This window comes from Alligator sinensis, unplaced genomic scaffold (genome assembly GCF_000455745.1).
Source record: "Alligator sinensis unplaced genomic scaffold, ASM45574v1 scaffold320_1, whole genome shotgun sequence".
In the NCBI taxonomy this organism is placed as follows: Eukaryota; Metazoa; Chordata; order Crocodylia; family Alligatoridae; genus Alligator; species Alligator sinensis.
The window spans coordinates 55592-78782 of record NW_005842249.1 but is presented as its reverse complement, the minus strand read 5'-3'; the positions used below and the strand labels follow the sequence as shown (position 1 = coordinate 78782).

The following is a 23191-nucleotide window of genomic DNA, read 5'->3' as shown; positions in this document are numbered from 1 at the left end:
AGGGAAATATCATTGGCCCGCTCTTTCACTTTGTCTTCTATTTTTGTATGTCACATCAGCACCTAGAAGCCTTGGGACCCCATAGCCTTCTGCAAGGGTCATGCATGAATCATAAGTATGAGGCCATCTGTGCTCCAGAGAGCTTGGAATCTTATGGAGAAGACAGGCTCAAATAAGCAATAAATGTCAGAAGGCACGTGCTTACATTATGTTTGAAGTTTTAGATCCTGTTTCTCTCTTCTACACACATGCAGATGCGCATATGTGCACGCACACCCATGTTCCTTTTTTTCCAGTATCCCACAATTATGTATTGCTTCCAGCCAGAATTTTAAACCCCTTTTTCATACTTTTTCTACTAACCCCTTTACTTATATTTTAATGCCTTTTGTCTCATTCTTCCCCTCATCTTCTTCCCAGAACCATTCCAATCTCTAATCAGTACCTTCCTTCATTCTTAATCCTTGTAAGAGATGGTTCTTTGATCCTTCCTATCCCTATAACTCTATAGAGAAATCCCCCATATTTACAAACTCAGTGTGTCATCCTTGCTTCCTTTACTCTACATTCATGCTGCTGCTTAATCTGGCCAGTTCTTCCTTTACAGCTGATACCAAACTGATTCTTTCTATAGCCACTCTGCTACAACTATATTTGTAATTTGGTTGCTTTGCTTCTGTTTTATACTGAAATTTACTCTCAGGAGGCTGCACTTCAACCTAATGTCCTTTCTTTTTGTATGGAGCTTTCTTAGATTACAGTACTATGCAGATTACAGTACTACACAGTATTTTCTCAGATTATAGTACTATATAGTGGGCCTGAATCACTTCTTTGTTTTTGCAGTGTTTGGTTCAGTATAATGCATCAGTGTATGTGGCCTAGGGTGCCTGTTGTTTCTATTAGATGAGCCATCTTTTTATTTTTTTTTCATACAGCTATCCTGTATGCATTCCTTATTTATATGGGAATCCTCAGCATCTTGACTTTGGGACACTTTTTTATAAAGTAAGTTCACATAATCTGTAAAACATCCCTGTGTATGAGGGAGAGCTTCCTGGATTTTTGTTGCAGATTAAAGCATGCTTGCTAGAATTATTATTTGTATTGTGATAGCACCTGTGAGCCATAGTCATAGACTTGTAGTTTATAAGCTAGTTCCTTCTTTTTGGTGAAGATGTAGAGTTGTATCAGTTTGCATCTCTTGAGGGTCTGGTCTTAAACTGTCTTTCAAAGGCTAAGCCAAGGTTTTGATTTGAGAGCAAGAAATGTATTGGACAAATTGAACTCTGACTGAATGGAGTAGTGCTACTTTGAGATGATGGGAACAGGGTGAGACTGGGTGATTCACAAAAGTGATAATGGGACATGTCACCTTTTTCTTTTGTCTTGGTAATGACTGGATATCTCAGTGGTCTGCCAGCCATTGGTGCTGTCGGACCTTTGCATCACAGTTGATCACTCATAGGCACTACTGTCCAGCCTCACTGAACGGCCAATGATTAAAATAGGCTTTAGAGAATTAACAAATTCTTTCTTATAAAAGGCTTTGTAAGCCAGTGCTGGGGCAGGTGCCTAGTATACCCTCAGGAGGATAGCATTTCTGTTGCCTCAGCCATGTTTGCCAGGCTGCTGTTCTGTTGCCTGTTTCCAACTCTTAAGTTCATTGCCTTATATCTGTTATGTTGCTGACTGAACAGCAGTTCATTTCATGCCAAGTAATTTGCTGTATTTTACCTGCCATATTGGACTTCAGCACAAGAAACAGGAGGAAGATTGAATAAGTAGGGAGAATGTTACCCTCTGTTCAGAAAAGAACTTAAGCACATACTTTATTGCTTTCCCAAGAAACTGCTGTACTTTGCTTCAGGGGTCCTGAACAACAGTTCAGATGCATGTTATTTTACTATCATATAGTTACCATTTTCTAAGTGTTGAAGTACTCCAACTGGATCCACTGTAGTGGAGTTTAATACAGTCAGTCTTTCAGTTCACCACTGGTGTTAGCAGTGCGGATGCCCCTGATTCAGAAATGCCTCATATTCAGAAAAGTTCAGGATAGTACTTCAGCATGTACTTAAATCCCACTGACCTCACTGGGATTTAAACACACGCTTTATTTTTATATAGCCCTCTATCCTGTACACTGATTGAGGCAGGCTGTCCTATGTGCAAACAAAAGAAATTACCTCAGCCCCATGCTTGTGATCATGTAGTTATTTGACCATTACCATAATGCCTGTGCAGAATTGGGATGAATTAGAGCTGCATGGATCAATTTAATTCTGGTATTTCCTAGTTTTTGTATGTTTGACTTTGCTAGCTTAAGTCTTTTTTACATAGCTTTTTGCATAGTGTCTGTATTAGCGTTTTACCTAGTGAAAACCTTTTTTTGTAGTAAAGATTATCTCAGTCTGTGATGTATATTGCTCCAACTTACTTTGTGATCAAGGTGTAATTTGGTATTCATGCTAAATAAGACACAATATGATTTTGGTTAATTGTTGTTAATTCACAGCATGGATCCAGTGAAGAATTGGCTTCATAAGAAACTGAACCCTAGAGAAACGGATCGTCTCATTAATTCTGTGAGTTACTTAACTGCACTTATTCACTGTCTGTGTTTTCACACTCAGAGCTCACATCAGTTAGCCCTTTTGGGGATTCAGTAAATTGGCAGCCACATCCCTTGCATGTGTGGGTTCCCTGACAATTGGTGCAGTGAGGACAGTCAGCTCTTTCAGTCTGTAGAGAGAACTACATGGGGCTCTGCACTCAGGTTTAATTTAGATCACCCTTCTGGCTCCTATTCAGTCAGCTTTTACTACTCTTTAGTTTCAGTGAAGGAAATATGCCATTGAAAGAATGACCCCTTGTGACAGGGACAGTGAAAGATGGAAAGCACCTCTAGTTCTTTGTCTGCTTCCAGTGCTACAGGCAGTTTAGGGGGATGATCTGAAATCAGGTCAGACTTCTCTGGGGAAGACCAGAGCCTGAAAGTGTTGAGGCCTAATTCTGCACTGTTAACCCCTTGGAAGATGAGTCATTACTGGAATCACTCTGTATTTACACGGGTGTAAATGAGATCCAAATGTGGCCAGTGTGCTTGGTCCACCCTAGATGAAACTGTCCCACAGTGCTCTCTTTTTATTCCATGAATAGCCTGGGTTCTCACCAGGTCTTCATTGCTGTGGTGTCTGAGAATCTCATAGTTTTGTCCCTGAAACAGTAGTGTGAGATACTTAAAAGAAGTATTTTCTTTATTTTACACTTGGGGAACTGAGGTCCAGGGTAAATTGAACAATTGTCCTGCAATCACACTATGACACTGTCTAACCTTGGACGTGAATCCAGTGTGGTGTTCACAAGACCATTCTTCCCACCCTAGTTAAAGCAGCAGCACGGGTCTAGCAGTGTGATCGAGCCCCTGATGGGAAGAAGTACAAAATGAGAAATGTGGGAAGTTACCACAGTGGAGAAAGGAGGAGAGAAATCGGAAAAATAAAATTACAGGAATTAAAAGCATTTCAAATCCCAAGACCTGAGCTTGCCAAGTTTGGTTGTCCCAAAGGTCAAGACTTCAGAGTTGTAGGTGCCACCTAGCACTTTCCTTTCATGTATTGTTTCTGTTTCAAAGGAGCTGGGGTCCCCAACTGGAGCAGACTCTGTTACCGGTGACCATGGTACGAATGTGTGGAGTGTCTCCCAGAGGCGCCTGCGCTCCCTCGACACATTCCGAGGGTAAATTGCAGCTACAGTGGCTTTTGTATCACTCAGCTCAAAGCTTTTCTAAGTTTGAATGAGTGGCATTATGGTCATAGTAAGAAACCTTCACTCTGAGGGAAAAGAACAGTAGTTAGCCATGTTAGTCTAAAGTCAGGCAGAAGGCAAAGTAGAGGTGCATCTATCTTATAGGCTAACTGAATCAGACATGCACAAGTTTTTGTGAGCTCATGAAAACTTAAGCATTGCTGATTCTCTTAGCCCAAAGGTGTCAAACTCATCCAGCCTGAGTGGTTCTCTGGGTCTAGTCCATGGACCCCTTCATCTTCCCCTCCCCCAGCATACCTGATCTGGTGGCATCTCCAGCTAGTCTGGACCCTGCACTGCGTGCAGCATGGATTCCACAGCAGCTGGAATAGACACTGCAGCACAGTCATGCTGGGGAAGTGACTGCATGCTGCTCTGGCTGGACTGTAATACACACCATGCTTGTTCTGGGCACTTTGGGATCTGCACTGCACACAGCCTGGGTCCCAAACCAGTTGGAGCAGCCAGCAGATCAGGTATGCAGGGGGAGGGTGAAGGGAGTGAGTCTGGGAGCCGGATCCAGCCTGCAGCCGGCCCTGTGCCATGGGTGAGCAGTGTGTATAAGCTAGCAAACTAAAGCTCCATGATGGGGGTTTTCCACCTTTTTTAAGGAGTATACCCCTTCTGGGTACACTTCTGATGGAGTGAGGGGAGCGGGGTGGCAGTGGCCGGACTCAGAGCTGGGGGGAAGGCTTGTATGTGGCAGCAGCAGTGGCCGCCGTGTTCAAGTTTCCGTATACCCCGCCACATCCAGCTGGCCGGGCAGTGCCTGTGCAGCTTGCAGAGGGGAGCCCCTGCCCTTGCCCCGCCAGCCCTGCTCTTGGGAGGCGGTGGCGCAGGTGGTGGGTGGCGGTCCCTTGTGTCTGCTCACCCATGTGTACCCTCTAGCCCCTTTTCAAGTACCCCTGGGGGTATGCATACCCCCAATTGATGCGCCCTGCTCTGTGAGGATGTCCCTTCCCTCCTTGTCAGAGTTGTTTCTTGTTGTGCCTTTCCCTGCGTCTTTGTAGTTTTGGTCTAAATGTGCCAACCTTGTGAGCCCTTCCACTGCTGTTCTCAAGAGAGTATTGCAAAGTAGACTCAGAGGGCATGTCCTCATGAGCATGCATGTGCGGGGGCTTGCCTTTCCCGCAGGACAGATAGCAGTGGCACGTATTTGTGCTGATGTTGCTTGTCCCCAGATACTCCTCTGCATGTGCATTCTGGCATGTGGCAAAGGGACCCAGGTGGGGTAGGGGAGGCTGGGGCCAGCACCTGTGCAGGCCCAAGCAGCCTTATCTGGAGTCCTGGGGGCCTCCCAGGTCAACTGATACTGAGCTAGCTGCTCAGAACCTGGCTGGCAGCCAGAGCATGGCTCTGGCTGGCCAGGCTCCAGTTTCTGGCAGCGCATGCTGCTGCCACATGTGGCATGCCACTTTTTTTAGCAGTGGTTTTTTGTTGTTTTGTTTTTTTATACCGGATCTCCCAGTGTAAAAAAAAAAAATAAAAAAAAATGCGCTGCAAATGAGCAGCACAGCACATGCGTATACGTGTGCTGCATGCAGTTTGCTGTGCCACAAACCACATGTGCACACTCGTGCGGATGTGCCCAGGGTGTTGTTGTAGCTGCGGAAATATGTGAGCCAAGGAAGTATTTGAGAGGCCAAGCATATTTTTGGCAATGGCTCTTAAGGGATACATTGTATAGAGTGGAAAAAGGGCACTTTGTGCCGGAAAGCTTATCTAACATCTCTCCTAGCTATTCCGTTGGTCCTCTAAAAGACATTACCAAAAAAACCTAAACCCTTTCTTCTTGCATGTTGCAGAGGTTGACATCTTGCTGACAAGAAGCTTTTTCTGACATTTCCTTTTTCAAGGGAAGCATCATATGATTTTGAATTACATTTCCTTTTATTTTACAAAATAATTCTTCTTCCTTCAGGGAGGGTTATATAAGTAAAAACACAACTTTTCTGTCCACCTCCCTAGTCCAGAATTTTTTGTCAGAACTATTCTTTTCCTTATTTAACTGCTCTACAGTGGGAGGAATGATACTTATTCCCCATTTTCAGATGGTTGACCATACCTTGCTGAATGAAGTTTGTGAAGTACACAGAATTAATTGCTGCATTCAGTAAATACTGTGACTTAGGGATGTGACAATCTAGGGGGGGTCTTTTTTATCAGAAAAACCATCAGGCAGCTAGCTCCTGGATTTCCTGAAACATTTGGAGGCTGTATTGGTTGAAAGAGTATGAGAAGTCAATAGTGCAGACCGAGTGATACCTGTGTGTAGTTCCTTCAGTGTTCACATAATGGGAATATGAGGAAAAAATCACACTAATGCTTAGTAATGTAACTTTTTCAAATGCCCTTATAACTCAGTTTCCTCTGAACCTCTGTCCCCTGCACAGGAAATGTAAGTGTTTTGCTTATAATTATGTTTAAAAGGAGAAACATTTAAACACATTTTAATGGGATAAAAATAACTGTGAGTTTGCATTTGTAGTTTATTGCTTTATTATCCTGTATATTTATTCTTATTATCTTCTATGTTTTCTTAGGCTCTCTCTCATCATAATGGTATTTGTTAATTATGGAGGAGGAAAATATTGGTTCTTCAAGCATCAGAGCTGGAATGGTAGAGTATGCTTTGAACAGTAATCCAGACTTTAGTCATAGAAATAGACCAATAAGGCTAGCTGTGCAACTAGTGTATTACAATGTAGCTCTATCAACACCAGAGAAACTATGCCAATATTCATCAATGAAGGATCTGGCTGCATAATACGTAAGAAGAGGAAGACTGGCTATTCTTGATAGGAGACAATCTTGGGAAACTATCATATAGAAATCTCTTCATGGCTTTTCGGCTTTCACCTCTGATCATACGTTTTTGCTTTTTATTTAACAATTATACTGTGACTGGACCTAGAGGGCACAACCAGTTCAGAGTACCATCAAATTAGATGCTTTACAGACATGCAGTCAATGACAACCATGCATTCAACAGTGTTGTGCTGTGCTGCTTTGATGGAGAGCAGTGAAGATCCCTTATCAGAAATCTTATTATGACACAGCTACTGTTTCAGACAGTGTTTCAGAAACAACACAAGGGACAGATCAACCAGGTCTAACCAACAGAGTAGTTAGTTGTTAATAGCTTTTAATAGATTGCAGCTGAAGAATGTGTCTGTCAAATAATTATAAATGCTCTGCATCTCCTTTGTTCTTTTAAGGGAAATAACATATCTTTTTTGTTTCCTTGTAGGATTAACGGTGGCTGATCTTGTGTTTCCATGGTAAGTCTTTGTGATGAATAGTTTTGAAGGTAAGCTTAAAAGAGTCCTGCAGTGGGCCATGTTGCTTCAGTACAGCTCAAACCCATAGGGAAAATGCATTTTGAGGAGTGGTGTTTTGTTAGATGGTGACAAGTGAAAATTGACCAGGGCCAAGATGGATGACATCATGGTTTACGTTGGCCTTTACAAGGGCACCATGCTATCTCTGGTTATTGGAATCATCTCTATCTCCCTGTTTCTTAGCACGAGGACATGGGGACTTTCAGCACTGAAGCAAATTCAGAGCTGGTGAAGGGAATACTTTTTCACTCAGTATGTTATGAATCTATGGAGCTCATTGCCACAAGATGTTGTTGTGGCCAAGGTTTGGGAAAGGTAAAATACTTAAAAAAGAGGCATTTGGATTCAGCCAACCTCTTCGTAATTGGGCAGAGGCTGACATTTTTCTGAGGAAGATCATGCCATAGCTGCCTTCCTCTGAAGCATTGGGTATTGCCTTCTGTCTAATCCAGAATGGTGGGCTATGATGGACCATGGGTCCAATCCAGCCTGATGATTCCCTTGTTCCAAACCTAGGGGCAGATCATACTGGAGTGCAAATCCAGACCCTAGCCTTGTGGCTCAGCTTTTTCTCTAGTCAAAAATACTGATTTTTATCATAGGCAATGTGATTTTTCTATTTGCTAAAACATTCATACCACAAAAGGCCTGACATGCCATTACTTCCCTGGATTCAGTGCTTTCATCTTATTGGTGTAAGGAGGATAAAGACGTGATGTGCACTTAGTTTTCTAATAATCCTCTCAGTAAAGCTAAGTAAAACTGTCAGTTTTTATTCAAGATGGGCTGATTTCTTTTGGCTCTCCTTAGAAAATGACACAAATAGAGCATTAATATTTGGTACCTGAAGAATCTGTGAATTAGACGTTTGTGTTTTTCCAACTGTTGATTCATTTCACCACTGCCTGGTTTTGTAGGTTTGTGTTTATCATGGGGAGCTCCATTTCACTGTCTCTGAGCTCACTGCTGAGGCGGGGATGTTCAAAGTGGCAAGCACTGGGGAAAATTCTCTGGAGGAGTTTTTTGCTCTTCCTCATCGGAGTCCTTGTCGTGAACCCCAATTATTGCCTTGGACCTAGTAAGTAGAGCTCGCTTGTTTGCTTCTGTTAACTTTTCACAGTTGTGCTTCCCCCCAGTTTTATCCCTTGCAGAAGGAATCTACTTTCAGTCTCTGCCCCAGGAACATGCTAAAGAGCATAAGTCTCTGAATGTGCTGTAATGTTATGTTACCTGTCACCAGTAGTATCATATAGGGGCTGGGCACACCGCACTTTTACAACAGTGTAGTTTCCAACGGTTTTATATACCCATGTGGATGATATACCCATGTGGATGCTCAGAATCTGGAGCAGATTCCAGGGTAGCCTGATTTTTCCCAGGGTAACTACACTGAATTCAGTGCATTTATTCCAGCATTTAGCCCTGTGATCTGTATCTGCTTCGTATTTACACAAAGGCAGATGACATCAATGTAAAGCTGTGCTGTGTCCAAGCCCGTAATCTATAACAATGAGCTGTTAAAATGTGTAGATAAATGTACAATATGTGTTTAAGAATCCTCCGTACTTGCATTCATAGATTTAAGGCCAGAACAGGTGATTAAATCATCTCTCCTGACTTCTTGAATAACACAGGTTGAAAATTTATTTAATGTATTTCTATAGCTATCTGACTAAAACGTATCTCCCAAAAAGATATCCAGTCTATAAGGGTGTTTATGCATGTGGGAGTTGGGGGGAGCTCTTTAATGAGAGCAGCTCTCAAGAGTCGCTCTCATTAAAGCACCCGCAGTGTCACGTGTATTTGGCGTTTCCACACTTCGAAATGGTGGCAGGGGTGCTTTAATTAAAGCTCATTTGAAAAGCTTTAGTTAAAGCCAACCCAACCACCATTTTGAAATGTGGGGATGCTGAATACGTGTGATGCAAAGGCCGCTAGAGCACGCAAATTAGCACACTTCAGCAGACATGGATCAGGCTCGATTAATCGAATCCACTTTGACACGTTTATAGGTAGCATAAGAGACTGCATTCACATTCTTGCCTTTAGACTGTTGTCTTTGCAAGAAGAACAGGCATAGTGTTGTGAAGTTGCAGGAAGGTGGGACACTACTTGGACAGTAACAGCCGGGAGTAGGAACAAATATTTAAGTTTATATAGATGTGTATGAAGCAAGATGCACAGTGTCTGATTATCATGGTACAGCCCTGATCTTTGCCCACCTCCTCCACCCGGCTGTGAGGTGGGCTTGGTTGAAAACTGAAGTAAATCGTAGCAACAGTGTCAGTCCCTGAACCTGGCAATGCAGTGAGTGCACCAGGTGCCTTCTTTCCCTGAGGAAGCTTTCTAGAGCCTGGCTTCACAGCTCAGGGGCTCAGCTATGTTTGCTCTTTCAATATCTGTGAATCTGCTGCAGGATTTTCAGTTTGGCTCCCTGGGGAGCTTGATGTGCCTTTAGGTCCACCTTGCTCTGGAGTACACAGGCCTTTACTTGAACCCACTGCAAATCCCCATTCACCCCAGGACCTAGGGTCTGCTCCCTTCTGGTCCTACTCCAGAAAATGCAGCAGTCCCTCTCAATGTGCTTCTATTCTCTAACTCACTTGGCTTTGCCATGGGCCTTCTGAAACCCTCTGGATCCTTCCACCTGATCCCAGTGCAGCCAGCCCCTCCCCACTGTACTGACCTGCTCATCACATCCTGTGCACTGTGGTCGGAGAGGGGTAAGGTGTAGGTTAGTTGGCGGAGCACAGCAGTTTTGGACAGAGGTATTCGGGGAGCACCTATGTATTTTGGGATTCTAGAGTACACTCCCTTGCCTGAGTTGCATGCAGCTCTATAGGCTGCACACCTCTTTGGGCTGGCACTGATTACAGTTCCCATCACCTGGCGCATTGGGAGACTTAAGAGTATGAATATGTATGAGGCTCTTGGAGACCCATGATAGTGCCCTATGAGGCACAGAGACTTACTCCTGCATAACCAGACCATGACACCCTCAGGAGTAATCTGTCTGCCTGTCTCTGAAGTAGTGCAGTTCCTATATGTAAAGAAGAGCCTGAAGCTGGCTTCTCTCTTAGACTGTCTCTGTGTCTGCCGTAGTGTCCTGGGACAGCTTGCGGATCCCAGGTGTGCTTCAGAGGCTGGGCTTTACCTACCTGGTGGTTGCCATCATGGAACTCCTTTTTGCCAGGGTCGTGGCTGCGAGTGAGAACTTGGTGAGTGGGCCTCAGATGGGAGGGAGATTGTAAGCACTACGGAAGACCCAGTACCATCTCATTTGCTTGTTTTGCAAGTGGTCTGCCATCAAAGAGGTTCTGTCTCCTGCAGTGCTGCCACTGTTTCCTTGCTCAGCATGTGGGTTTGGAAGATGCAGTGTAAAACATTAACATTTGCTAAATTTTGCAGAGCTGCCAAAGGGGGCTACCGTCGAGTTTAGCAGCAGGAGGCAACTCTGCCTGTCAGGCCTACTTAGTTGGCTTATGGAGGATTTTAAGGGTCCTTTCTGTTCCATAGTCAGTGCCTCTTTGGTTCCAGCATTGCTGAAAAATGCAGCTGTGATTTTGAACATGGATTCTATATATTCTTTGTTTTAAGGTATTAAGTGTTCCCAGTGCTTCCCCATCTGCTAGCGTCATCTCTGGGGGAGCCTGACTAGCTTCTTGTCTGTCGGGCTAGGCAGAGAGACCAGGCGGCGCTGTCACAAAATGTTCTGCTCTCATTTATGAATTTAGCAGATACACCCTGAGCATGACTTTTCCTAATTTCTTTAGATGCTTTTATTTTACCTCCTTTCCCACCCAGTAAGCTAAGTGAGGACCTTATCTGTGCTGAGTCCAGTGTTTCAGATTTCCACCTCTGAAGGCTGACTAGCATTTCTCTTTTTTATAATGAGGTAAAATAGGTTGTGATTATCTCTCATTTGACTTAAAATCTGCTGACAGGATTTTGCTCAGGCTTCTGAAACAGACTGTTCTTTTTTAAAGCAAGCCTGGCAAATTTCAGCTTCAGAAACATTTGCTTGCTTTGACTTAATAAGGGGGAAAGGAAAAACAGGATACTAAAATAAAAATAGGAAGTCTTGCAAAATCCTCTGTGGTCATTAACTCCTGACTGCCTATAATGCCAAGCACTTACATGCTGTTAGATGGTTCTTCTCGTGGACAATATTTATATGCTGGTTCATCATATTTCTTTTCCTCCCTCCCTCTCATGCAGGAGATGCCGTATTCTGCTTTTCAGGATATTCTGTGTTACTGGCCACAGTGGCTTTTCATTCTGTCACTGGAAGCAACTTGGCTGTGTCTGACCTTTCTTTTAGAGGTACCTGGCTGCCCCCAGTAAGTATCATGCTTGGACTTCCCTTCAGGTTTCTGCTTCTGAAACATCGGGGCTTTTTTGATAAGTTTGGGGACTGTTTGTCAGGATGTGAACAGACACAGCATTTGTCATGCTTTTGTGCTGGGGTTGCTGTTTTTACCCCAGGACGAAACGCAAGCATAAAGATATACATGGTCCCTACCCATGACAGAATCAGCTGAAGGTGTACCAGGAGAAAAGCAGTATTGCTTTGTTCCAGAGCATCTTATAGTACTTTTGTACATTTCTCATGTTACAGTTCTGCAACAAGTGGGCCAGGTGGTCCTTCAGGTAGCCCGCAATGCAGAGCTCCCACTCAGTGTTTCTAGATCTGAATTGGTAGGGAGGATTGAAGAGGACAGGCTTTGTGTTCAGTTGGAGAGGGATTTTCACAGGATAATCTTTCCCTTGTTGAAGTGAAATATCGGATAAGACTGACATCTTTATTGCCCCCAGGTAGGTATGAAATAGGTTCAAAATCTCCCTGAGGTTCTTGCAGAGCTGTATATGAACACCATGCATCACCCAGATGCTTGTGAGGTGAGGAAATGAGGGGCACATCTACACTGCCCCCATGGTGGTCTTGAGTCTACTGCTGAAAATGAAGCCTTGCCCACCTGCTCCTGCTCCACATACTGCAAACCCAGAATGGAGGTAGTGAGGACACTTTAGAGACCCCTCACAATGCTCCCCCAGTACACTGCTGCTCACAAGCACGGCCAAGGCAGAGACCTCAAGAGAGGGTGTTTCCAGATGTTCCTTGTTGCCTTAGTTCTGGGTTTGGCATGCATGGAGTGGGGGTGGATGGCAGGGGCTTTGTTTTTGGCAGTTATCTATGGAGAACCACAGAAGTAGTGCAGACATACCTGTGGAGACTTTCCTCCTGAGAAGGATCTTGCAAGCATGCATGTTCCAGCAGGCATGGGGAACCTCCTGCAGTGGGTGTTGGCGTACTGCATTGATATCATAAGTTCTGAGCTTTCAGGCTGCAGCTGTCCATGCTTGCTATCGGTGCCCTGGTCACAGCAAAGTCCCTTCAGCTGCTTTTGTGTTCAGGCACATACTGAGATAGCGGGCTTGAATTGCAACACAGGAGAATTATGTTGGATATTAGGATGAGTATGAGAGTGGTTAAGCCCTGGAACAGCTTACCAGAGAGGTTGCAGAACCCCTATCTTTTCATATTTTAAGTGTAAGTTAGACAAACATTAGTCTGGGGTGGTTTAGACAGATGATTCTACCTTGAGCCAGGGGGTTGGACTAGATGACACCCTGAGGGCTCTTCCAGCCTTACTGTTATATGATTCTAGGTGGGGAAATACCCATGTTGTAGAGGGACTGCATGCCCCTCGCTCTTGTTAAGGAGTTTTAGGTCTTCTTCCCTGAGAGAGCCTGGGATTTTCCTTACTTCTGGAGATGTGGCCCTGTGGGATGCTAGAAACTGAGTCTGGCTGTGCCTGTTCCAGGACCTTTCTTATTTTAGCTCCTTTCTTGTGGTTGGCAATGGAAATCTCCATCTGAGCAGCTCTGTTTCTCTGGCAGCAAGCCATCTGTCTTGGATGCTGGGGTTGTCCTGCTGCTTTTTCCTATCTCTCTGGCTGTCCCCAGTTAAAATCTTTGACATTTCCGGTGGGTCTGGGAGACTCAGCACTGGATTCTGTGACAGCAGGGGATCTTCCTGTTAATATGGCTGCCTGTCTTGGAAGCTTTTCATCTGCTTCTTATGCAGGGCTGCAGCCTGCGAAGCCACAAAGCAAACATAATTTGGAGCTCACTGTTTCACTTAATCTTCCTGCCTCGTGCATGTCGCTTCTCCAGAAGGCAGTGAGCATATCCCTGCCTCCAACACTGAAGCTGCAGAGACATTTCCTGCATTTAACTCATTGTTTTCATCTCTTTGTTTCAGGCCAGAGAAAGAACTATATTTCAGTAGCTTAAGAAAACTGGGTTGAGTATAGCTTCCTGAGGCCTTCTAGTGGCCACAAAAGCTGGTTTTGTTGGGAGGGGGGGAATGTAGGAGCACCCTTTGGGGTTTCTAAACCATGGTTGAGCAGTGTTTCATGTCCATAAGGCCAGCCCTTTGGGTCTCCCAGCATTCAGCCTTGTGAACAGCAAATCTTGCATTGAGCTGCACAATCTGGGAGGGTGTCTGCTGTGGATGCAACTGGTTGTCTAAACAGCTCTTTCCAAGGAGCTGGCTAATGCTTCCTCTGTAATGCGTTTTTGATAAAGATTTTTATCTGGGATTTAGGCTTGTGGGTAACACGATTGTATTTGGAGATTTTTTTTTTTTTTGCCTTAGATCAGGAAAACATAGCCTTAACCACACCCACACCTGGTAGCAGATTACCCATGTTCACATCTGTTGTTTCCCTTTTAGAGGTTACCTTGGTCCTGGTGGCATTGGAGATTTTGGAAAATATGACAATTGCACTGGAGGAGCAGCTGGCTACATTGATCGCCTGCTCTTGGGTGAAGAGCATATTTACCAGCACCCATCTTCCAATGTAAGTGGCTTTAGGTTGCACATGAATTGTCAGAGCACTTCCAAAGTTATTCTGGAAATGGTGTAGCAGAGTTCTATACTTATTATTCCAAGAAGTTGTATATGAAACTGTCTAAATTTTCAAGGAAAGGGAGTGTTTTCTTCTTGAAATACCAACAGTCTGCTCAGCCTGGGAGCTGAAAGCCAAGCTCTGTTATTTTTTGCTTAAAAAGGTCTCCACTGGAACCTAGCTGGTCAGTTGGCTGATGATAGATTGTCTTTGCTAGTATCCCTTTCTTCTTAGCAGTTTCCAGGGGCCACCTGGATTCAGCCAGCTCTTTTGAATCAGGAAGTTGAGCCAGACTCCTCAGGGCCAGCAGCTTCACCATTGTTCCACAACAACTTTCAAGCATTTGCTGTAGGGTGGCTTGTCTCAATCCATTGCTTTTTGCCCACTGTTGAACAAAAACAGTGTATTCTTACAGCAAACACTGAAATAACTAGGTCAGCATACAGTATTTATAAATTATTATAGGGCTTGTCACATGCTTGCCACAGCCCTTAATGTCATAGTAGCTGCACAACTCGCAGTGTAATATATTCAGCCTTATAACATCCTGGGCGCATCTATATGTGCTATTAATGAGCAGCAATAAACTCCTGCGCATATCACACTGGAGTTTATTGATCCCAGGCATCGTGTCTGAATGGCGGGCGCAGATGTGCCCAAGACCACAGCATGTTGAGCCAGATTGGAGCAGCCCCATGTGGCAGGATCCAAGGGCGTCAGCTTAGGGCTGCTCCAACCTGGCTCAACATGCTGTGGAGAGGTTGTTTGGGGCACGAGGGTGCTCCAGTGTGGGGCTAGCCAGCCGGCAGCCCCTACACTGAAGCAGCCTTGTGCCCCCAGCCAGTCCCATCAGTGTCTACACATATGCTTCTGTGCACGGAAAAACTCCACAGTAGGATAGTACTTGTATTTACAAATGTTAACCTACTGCAGAGTTAGTTAACTATGTCCTAATAGCACTGCACGTGTAGATGCTGAGATGTTTACTGCAAAGTGAATTAAGCAACCCTGCAGTAAGTATCCCATGTAGATGTGACACCCCCCTCCCTTGTGTAGTAGGGTAGTGCTTTCCTCTTCATTTAACACCTGAGGTACAGAGAGTCTTATGTGACTTGCCATCACACGCGGTCTGTAGTGAAGAAGGGTCTTCAGTTTAGCTTTTTCAGGTCTTAGTGCCTGAACCAGTGGACCAGGCTTTCTGCCTTCTCTGCTAACTAAGAGTGAAAGGAGCCCTGACACAGTTTTGGCAAGAAAGGAAGCAAATCTGATGAAGATCACATACGTAGCACCAGAGGGTGACAAGTGTCTCCTTCACATAATAGCTGCTTTTTGCTCTAACCTCCCTTTTGTGCCTTGTGGCATTGAACTAATGGGTTGTAAGTAGAAAGGTATTGAGTGGTAAACCCAGCCTACCTTCTTTGTCACTAGTGTTTGCAGAGCACTTAAACGTGTGCTTAACTTCAAGTAGGAACAGTCAGCCTTGGTGGAGTCAGGAGGCTGGCTCTCATGCTGAGAGTTAAATCCATGTTGAAAACAGTGCTATGCTGGATCAGGGTTGTGTAGGGTTGAGGACTGCAAATCAGGCTGCTGTGTCAGCCAGGAAATACCCTGAGTGCAGTAGGAGGCACATGGCACAGCAGAGGGAATGCCCTTGGAAGGGTGGGACAGCTTGCACATCCCACAACTGGTTAAGCTCACCAGCAGCTTCCTCACTAACACCACACTACCTGGGGGTAGAGGGGTAGGGGGAGTCATACCCACCATACAGGGCTGTGGGGATGGGAAGCAGTGAATGGATTCTGTTCTGCAAATCATTAACCAGAGCTGCAAGTTGGAGAGGATTTAGCACGGTGTAAATACAGTCTGAATCCAGTATTGACAATAGCCAGGTGTCAAGGTAGGGCTTGTGGATGGTAGCCAGGGAAGAGGGGTATGAGAGAAGGCAAATAAATTCAGAGCCTCTTGGGACTTTCTAATAATCCCTCTCTCTCTCTCTCTCTCTCTCTCTCTCTCTCTCTCTCTCTCTCTCTCTCTCTCTCTCTCTCTCTCTCTCTCTCTCTCTCTCTCTCTCTCTCTCTCTCATTCCTGGGACTTCAGGTATGGCGTTTCCTTCTTGGGCCTGAAGGAACTGACATTTCCTGGAGACCGCTGAAGGGTTCTTCTCACTCAATGGGGGGTGGGGTATGGAGAGGAAGTAAAACCATTGGTTACAGCCAGAACTTCCAAAAAGTAATGTTCCAGTTGAAGTTTGCAGATAATATGGACTGGAGTGGGCAGTGGTTTGAAAAATTAGAGGCTTTGCTCAGGGCTTGTAACACTTCTGTTATATGATATCTCAAAATGTCACAGGAAAACATCTCGGAAAGGCCTGGAGATGTTGCCTGTGGTTGCTTCTGAGGTTTGGTAGCTGAGTGCTCAGTTCCCTTGAAAATAAGGCAAAAGGGAGCCTAAAAGTGCTCATTTTAAGCTCTTCCTGGGTAATCTTGGTTATCTCATTCCCATTATGTTGCTTCTAGCTTGCTGTGCAGTGCTTCATGCATCTTCAGTTTACTATGGTGGTTTGCACTCATGAGAGAAGTGTAGGGCAACTTTGTTGGCATACCCATGATCTGTGCATTGGGGCCTGATTGGGTGCTCACTCAAGCCTCCTCTGTTTCAGATAGAAATTACCCTGTGTGCACCTTTTGGGTAAAAGTGTCAGAATTCTGGGCAGAGAAGCAGTTACATACACGAGTGTGAGGCTGAAGAACTGGATACAAAACCAGGGGTGTTCGATGCCGAGACTGAAAGGGATGCGTGCGTTCTGAGGGTTCTAGGACTCCATGTACAAATATGATGGTACATAGTTGTTGGTTGCACTAATAGGAAATACGCTTGAGCAGGACTGGAGCTGTTTGGGTAGTAATTTAGCTAGATGTGGCGGGTGGGGGGAAGAAATCAAGTATACTTTTTTTGCTAAATAGGTGTTGCACAAGCCACTGCTACATGTTACATATAATACAAAATTAACTGGTTAATCACTCAATAAAACTAGACATGCAGAATAATTTATAACACCATAAACCATCCATCCAACTATAAAAAGAGCCAACCAGCTACAAAGTTAGTGCTTGAAAATGCAGCAAGTGCTCATTAGTAAATACATCTGGGGAGCTTTACTGGTTCTTACGATGGCTTTGATTCTTTTCTTCCTCAACTTCAGGCAGGAAAAATTATCTTATTTTACAAAGACCAGCACAAGCAGATCCTGAGTAGGTTTTTCATATGGAGTCTAATAATGGTAAGTAAGATGTACAGTAGTTTGTTACTTTTCTTTGCCTATGGTAGTTTTAAGCATAACTAGGAAACTCTCAAACATGAATATCTTTTTTATACAGCACACATTTTCTGTTGCTAATGGATACTGCACTGAACAGCTGACTTAACCTCCAAACTCTTATTTCAGGCTGTTATTTCTGTTGCCTTGACAAAATGCTCTAAGGATGAAGGATTTATTCCCATAAATAAGAACCTATGGCAAGTAAATCCACACAACTTTTTATTGATGTTCAGTGTGCATATTCATACATCTCTGTAGAGATCATGGCATTTGTTTTGTTTTTAATAGAGACATCTGCCCCATTCTCTAAATATCTTTTTAAATTCACAATAAAAATATGCAGGTCTCTGTCCTACGTAACAACCCTGAGCTGTTTTGCCTTCATGCTTTTACTGCTGATATATTACCTTGTGGATATCAAGAGATGGTGGTCTGGTGCTCCATTTTTCTACCCAGGTCAGTATATGCAAGGCAGGAAGCATTTTCTTTCCAATGCAGCTACCTGTAGGGCAGTCCTGTCCTCTTTTATGCAAGGGAAATTGTCTTTTGGCCTCTCTTCTGATCTCGGGGCAATCTGCCTTTCCATTGCACCTTGTTTTGAATCTGAAGTTAGTGGTTTGAACTGTTTCTCTGCATCAGTCATGGATATAGAGCTCTGTTTGGCTGTCAGTAGGTGGTTCAAATCTACCTCAGTTCGGTATGGACCAGAAGGGGCTACCACCTGATGACTGTTGTTCTAGGTGAGTGGGATGATCTTGTTCCCAAGGGACAGCTGCCTGGCTACCAGGATGATCTTGTTCCCAAGGGACAGCTGCCTGGCTACCAGGATGATCTTGGGTCAGTTCCCAAGGGCCATCTCAGAAACCACCCTAGCCAGCAGGGTCTCATCTTGGAGAAAAGCCCTTGAAACTGAATTTACCTCCTTGGGAGCCCTAAGACACTGTGTCCGAGCATAGCTACTGATCCGTACTATTGTGCATTCTCAAAGCGGAGCAACTCAGCTCACCTTTGTCGTCTCCTGGGTCCCTCCCATGAGTGCTGTTCATATTCTTACACACAACGTACTACCTCGATTTCTGCCTGTTGTTCTTACTTTGGGCCCTTGGCAGATGCTGAATTTGCACTTGGCTCCATAAGAAAAAAGAAACCAAGGTGCAAATGCCAGGCATGTGCAAGCTGGAGAACTGGTTTAGTTTCTTAGTACACTTTTGGTAGAGGAGAGAGGGACAGGATTTAGCCCCAGGAGGTCCTGGCAATGGTGCTAGAGCACTATTCCATCAGGCAGAGAAGCTTATTCATGCAAAATTGGGAGAAACAGCAGAAAAGGTATCAAACTAAAACACTCATGTCTTCCAGCTGAGCTCAGGATTTGTCTGTTAAGGCAGCCCTCTGGCCAAATTGATTAACAGCCACCTTTGAGACAAGCTGTCATGGGTCAGCCCTTTTTAGGGGAAGCTCTGCCTCGGGACTCCCCAAGAAGCAAGACCTTGTTTGGTCTTGGTCTCTTGGAAGATTCCCTGAAGGCCCTAGTGTGGCTTGGGAATCTTTGGCTTCAAGACTGGCTATTCTTTGTCTCTGGCTCCCTGGCTATCTGTAGCAACCCTACCTCAAGAGAGCTTCTCCTTTGCTCAGCTCCTGGGAAGGGGAGTGTTTTCCTGCTCAAAGTTGGTGGGGGAGGGGTCACCTAAATAGCAGAGCAAACTTCTCAGCCCTGAACACAGGGAGGACAGACAGGGAGAGAATTGCAGACTCTTGCTTTCTCTCTCTAGCCCTTTCAGAGCCTCTTTTCCTCTTCTCCTCAGGTACCGTCCACCACTCTTGCAACAAAACTATAGTATTAACCTGGGGGACTAACTCTTACCCAGTGTCAATGGGTACAATGTGGGAGCAGTCTCTGTGGCCTGCTGTCAGGCTTGAACAGCCATCTCTCCCTGGGATGAAAAAGGCATCTAGATACTCTTCTTAGGAATTATAGTTTCATACTTTCATAGTAGCTAGTGTCAGGAGGGACCTGATCAGATAATCTAGCCTGACCCCCTGCCACAGGCAGGAATGAATGCTGGGTTCACAAGACCCCAGGCAGGTGGTCATCTAACCTCTTTTTGAATGTGCCCAAGGTAGGGGCGAGGACCACTTCTCTAGGAAGTTGGTTCCAGATTCTGGCCACCCTAACTGTAATTACCAAAACTCCAGGCTAAACTCAGCCCAGTTAGCCTCTTTGGTCACACAAGCATCAGTTCAATCTGCTTATCCTAGTTACTAATGCAAAGAAAAGCTAGTTTGACTGCAGTTTCAAACAGTCTCACCTATTCCTGAATGTGGTTTTTTTATTTGGAATCCTGAAAATGTTTTTGTAATGAAAACTCTTGAAGTGTTAAAATGTCCTGACACTCAAATTTAATAATAATAAAAGCAGAAACATTTGGTAAAAATGTTTGTAGAACTGTCCTGACATTAATTAAACCTTGGAACTCTCTTGCACAAGAATACAGCCACTTTATAAATGTGCATCTGGGGTAGAAAAATGATGCATGGAAGGTCACATAACAAGTTAGCAACCAAGCCAGAGTTGATAGTTAGGATATTTTGACTTCCCATCCTAGAATCAGTCTGATGTCCAGCTTGCTCACTGTAAAACCATTGAGCATGGGACTGTCCTCTCTGAAGGCACTGTTTGAATTTATTTTAAGGAATGAACTCCATCTTGGTCTACATCGGGCACGAAGTATTTGAAGACTATTTCCCTTTTAAGTGGAAGATGAAGGACAATCAAAGCCATGCAGAGCACTTGGCTCAGAATTTGATTGCAACATCGATTTGGGTCGTCATATCGTATGCGCTTTACCGGAAAAGGATATTCTGGAAAATCTGAGAGTGCTTTTGAAGGCTGGTCCTGTCCTCAGTTCAACAGGAGCTTGAGGCTGGACTCCCCCAGACCCATGCCATTCCAGCTGGGATTCATTACTAAAAAGGGATCATGTGTTCAGTTTACATTTCCAGGGAAGCTTTCATTAAGACTTATGTGCCTAAGGGATAGTATTTTCCTAGTTAATGAAAACACAGTATCTTGCCAGAGGCCATCTGGTTGCATATTCTATTTTGTATATGTTCTGGTGCTCAGTACAGTGCTGCTGGTGTGTGTGTGTGTGTATATACAATAAATACAAGATGTACTGAATAGCTTTTTACTGTTCTGAAAAGCTGATGCCTTTCATCAAGTGAACAATTATAGATGCTGCAGCTTACTCACAACATGTAATATATATTTAATGGCCAATGAATACAAAGGAAAGAGTAATTGCCAAATTACTGCAGTTAATTCAGGAGCTTGGACATGGCTGTTAGACTGATGCTTCCAACTGCCAGCACTGCAGTGGCAGCTTATTAGTTAAGTTCCTGGCTCTGGAGGAGGTCCCTCCTATGCATCTGGTCGCTGCAACACTGTTCCACTCTGAGTAGGGGGGAGGACCACAGAACTTTTAGCTTGGGTCCAATTTGCAGTGCATGCTGGGAGACTTCAAAGCAGTCTGTGCTGTGGCTAGGTGGCAACAGGAGAACACAAATGCCTCCATTTGTCTGCATCCAGTCAGAGCTTAAATCAGTTACGTTTTAATAGACAAACAACAATCCTAAACCTGCTAAGAAATTATTTGTTCTGATAGACTTAATTTTGTAGGCTCCTGGCAGACACATGGTTTTTACCAAATGGTCTGGAAATGTTTTATGGCCTTTAAATAAGTAAATTTCTCTAGCACAGCCTAGATGCCTAGAGCTCGCATAGCACAGACTACACTTCAAATTGTTACCCTCCGACTTAATATTGACTAAAACTTCATTGAGAACAGTGATATACAGGCAACCCCTGCTTAATGCTCGTTTTACATTGATACCTGATTCCACTTAGTGCTCAGTGAGTTTCGTTATAACGCTCAGTTGCCATCTTGGTTTGTCAAAACTTGGTTTTGCTTAACACTATTTCAGCTTCAGGCTCATTTTTTCCGGAACCGAGCATTAAGTGGGGGTTGTCTATAGTTTTATTCTAAGGAACTAGATTTCACAGGTGTGATCCTTCTTTTAACAGTGATCATATTAAACCCAGACCTGATTTCATTAAAAAAAAGAGAAGTATTCAACCCCAACAGGTTAACAGAAAAGAAAGACACCCCAGACTTGATATATCAAAGAGAATGATAGTAGGGGTGATCAATTTGCAATGGTTCTGTCAAGTGTTCAAGGTCCTTTGAGAAAGCTGACCTGCAAGATTCACTCACAGGGTGACTTCCAAACTGGTGCTAATAAAAAGTCTTGACAATACTCAACTTCTTCTGTATTTTTTTAAATAAATTATAGTTTTCTTTCCAAAGGATGTTTTCTGCATTTACCCAAGCCTGGCTACAATAATCACAAAAAAAGATTTTTTTTAAAAGGAAGTTTAATTATAAAATATTTGATCCATTAAAACAGGTTGTTCACCCACATTTTTTCCTGTTTATGTGCTGTCCAGAACATACAATTCATCAGGAGTCCCTTACCAACACTAACAGGACAATTTTAGATTAGTTCTGTTTCAACAGCAGTGCTGTTAATTAACATGGCCTTTGCTGCCCTTCCTGAGGGAAAAGCAGGAAAAAGCTGTTGTTGGATACCCATGCCTTCATTCAGACCAGAGTCTGAAGTAGTAGTATCTTCTCATTAATGCAGAATCTGTGTAATACCATCATGAGGTTCTCCCCACAGCGTGAGACCTGGCGCTCCATGGCCAGACGGAAATCCTCCTTCACTCCTTTGGTTATTCCCCGGGTCACCGTGTGATGCCTAAAGCCATCAAGAAAACAAAATAAGACAAAACCGAAGAAGAATTACTTTGGGCATTAAAATGTTTTCAAAGGTGGTGTGTGTGTTTGATTCAAGGCCTCTAGCCAGAGAGACAAAATGTTACCTACACTTTGCTTTCCTTAGTGAACATTTAGTTGCTTATTAGAATTTTAACAGTGGTTTTGAAGGAATCCATAAATGCAAAATGAAGGGTCAGGGTTTAGTTTAGAGTAACAGGGAAGCTCTCTGTTCCATGGCCCCTCCTCTGAGCACTTTCAGATCTCCTTTTCTTGCCCTGTGCTGAGGAGGAAATCAGTCTGGTGCTGCAATGCTGCTTACACATTTTAACTGGCTGAGAGTGAGGGAAGAGCAAAAAATAGCCTACAGATCCTTTGGGTTCTCTTTCCAGCAGCTGCAGGCATTCTGCACCTACACTCACCAAGAACAGAGGGAAAAATTGCTAGTAGGCTCATGTTTCACTTCACTGCAGCTTGTGTCAGTGAAGGAGCTCTGTAGGTAGCTACAGCAGCAAACTTGCACAAGACCCTGGGGGAGTAAAACAGAGATCTATCTACCTGTGATCTGCTGGATGGCTCATAACCAAGGCAAATCCTGGTGGCCCTTGGTAGCAGAAGCCAGCAGCTGTCTGTGGAATGCCAAGTCTAGATAGAGCTCAAAGGTTTCTCTCTCCGATTACAAATACAGGACTTGTGCTTCAAAGAGCGCAGTAGGTCTAGTACTCAGCCAAGCCAGTTCTCACTGTGGCAATGGAATAGGAGACCTTAAAAATCACCTCATGCTATTATCAGTCTTGTGCTCATGTCTTCAGTTCATGCAGTTTTGGAGGCCCAGGCTGCTTCTATTAGAACAGTGCTCTACCATACTTGGGTACTGAGCTCCACTTGCCCTGATCTAGCATGCCACACAGCAAGTCAAAGGCTTTGTATCAGATTTGCAGTCCCTGCTCTAGGAGGAGGTGGGAATGAAACTGA

The 23191-nt window shown here is 44.2% G+C and overlaps 2 protein-coding genes across 2 annotated transcripts in view; one reads left to right on the top strand and one right to left on the bottom strand.

Annotated features, from left to right (window-relative positions):
* HGSNAT (heparan-alpha-glucosaminide N-acetyltransferase) overlaps window positions 1-21698 on the top strand; it is a 32708-nt gene extending 11010 nt beyond the window's left edge. The window contains exons 5-17 of the mRNA XM_025208728.1: window positions 939-1008; window positions 2519-2588; window positions 3638-3741; window positions 6354-6430; window positions 7061-7091; window positions 8069-8229; window positions 10254-10369; window positions 11370-11491; window positions 13891-14017; window positions 17214-17345; window positions 17511-17581; window positions 17728-17840; window positions 20075-21698. Coding sequence (XP_025064513.1) covers window positions 939-1008; window positions 2519-2588; window positions 3638-3741; window positions 6354-6430; window positions 7061-7091; window positions 8069-8229; window positions 10254-10369; window positions 11370-11491; window positions 13891-14017; window positions 17214-17345; window positions 17511-17581; window positions 17728-17840; window positions 20075-20256 — 1376 coding nt within the window. The 3' untranslated portion in view covers window positions 20257-21698. The remainder of the gene's footprint in view (window positions 1-938; window positions 1009-2518; window positions 2589-3637; window positions 3742-6353; window positions 6431-7060; window positions 7092-8068; window positions 8230-10253; window positions 10370-11369; window positions 11492-13890; window positions 14018-17213; window positions 17346-17510; window positions 17582-17727; window positions 17841-20074) is intronic.
* A 100-nt stretch (window positions 21699-21798) lies between these two features.
* The window catches only part of INTS10 (integrator complex subunit 10), a 50138-nt gene continuing 48745 nt past the window's right edge, over window positions 21799-23191 (bottom strand). The window contains 1 exon segment of the mRNA XM_025208742.1: window positions 21799-22199. Coding sequence (XP_025064527.1) covers window positions 22043-22199 — 157 coding nt within the window. The 3' untranslated portion in view covers window positions 21799-22042.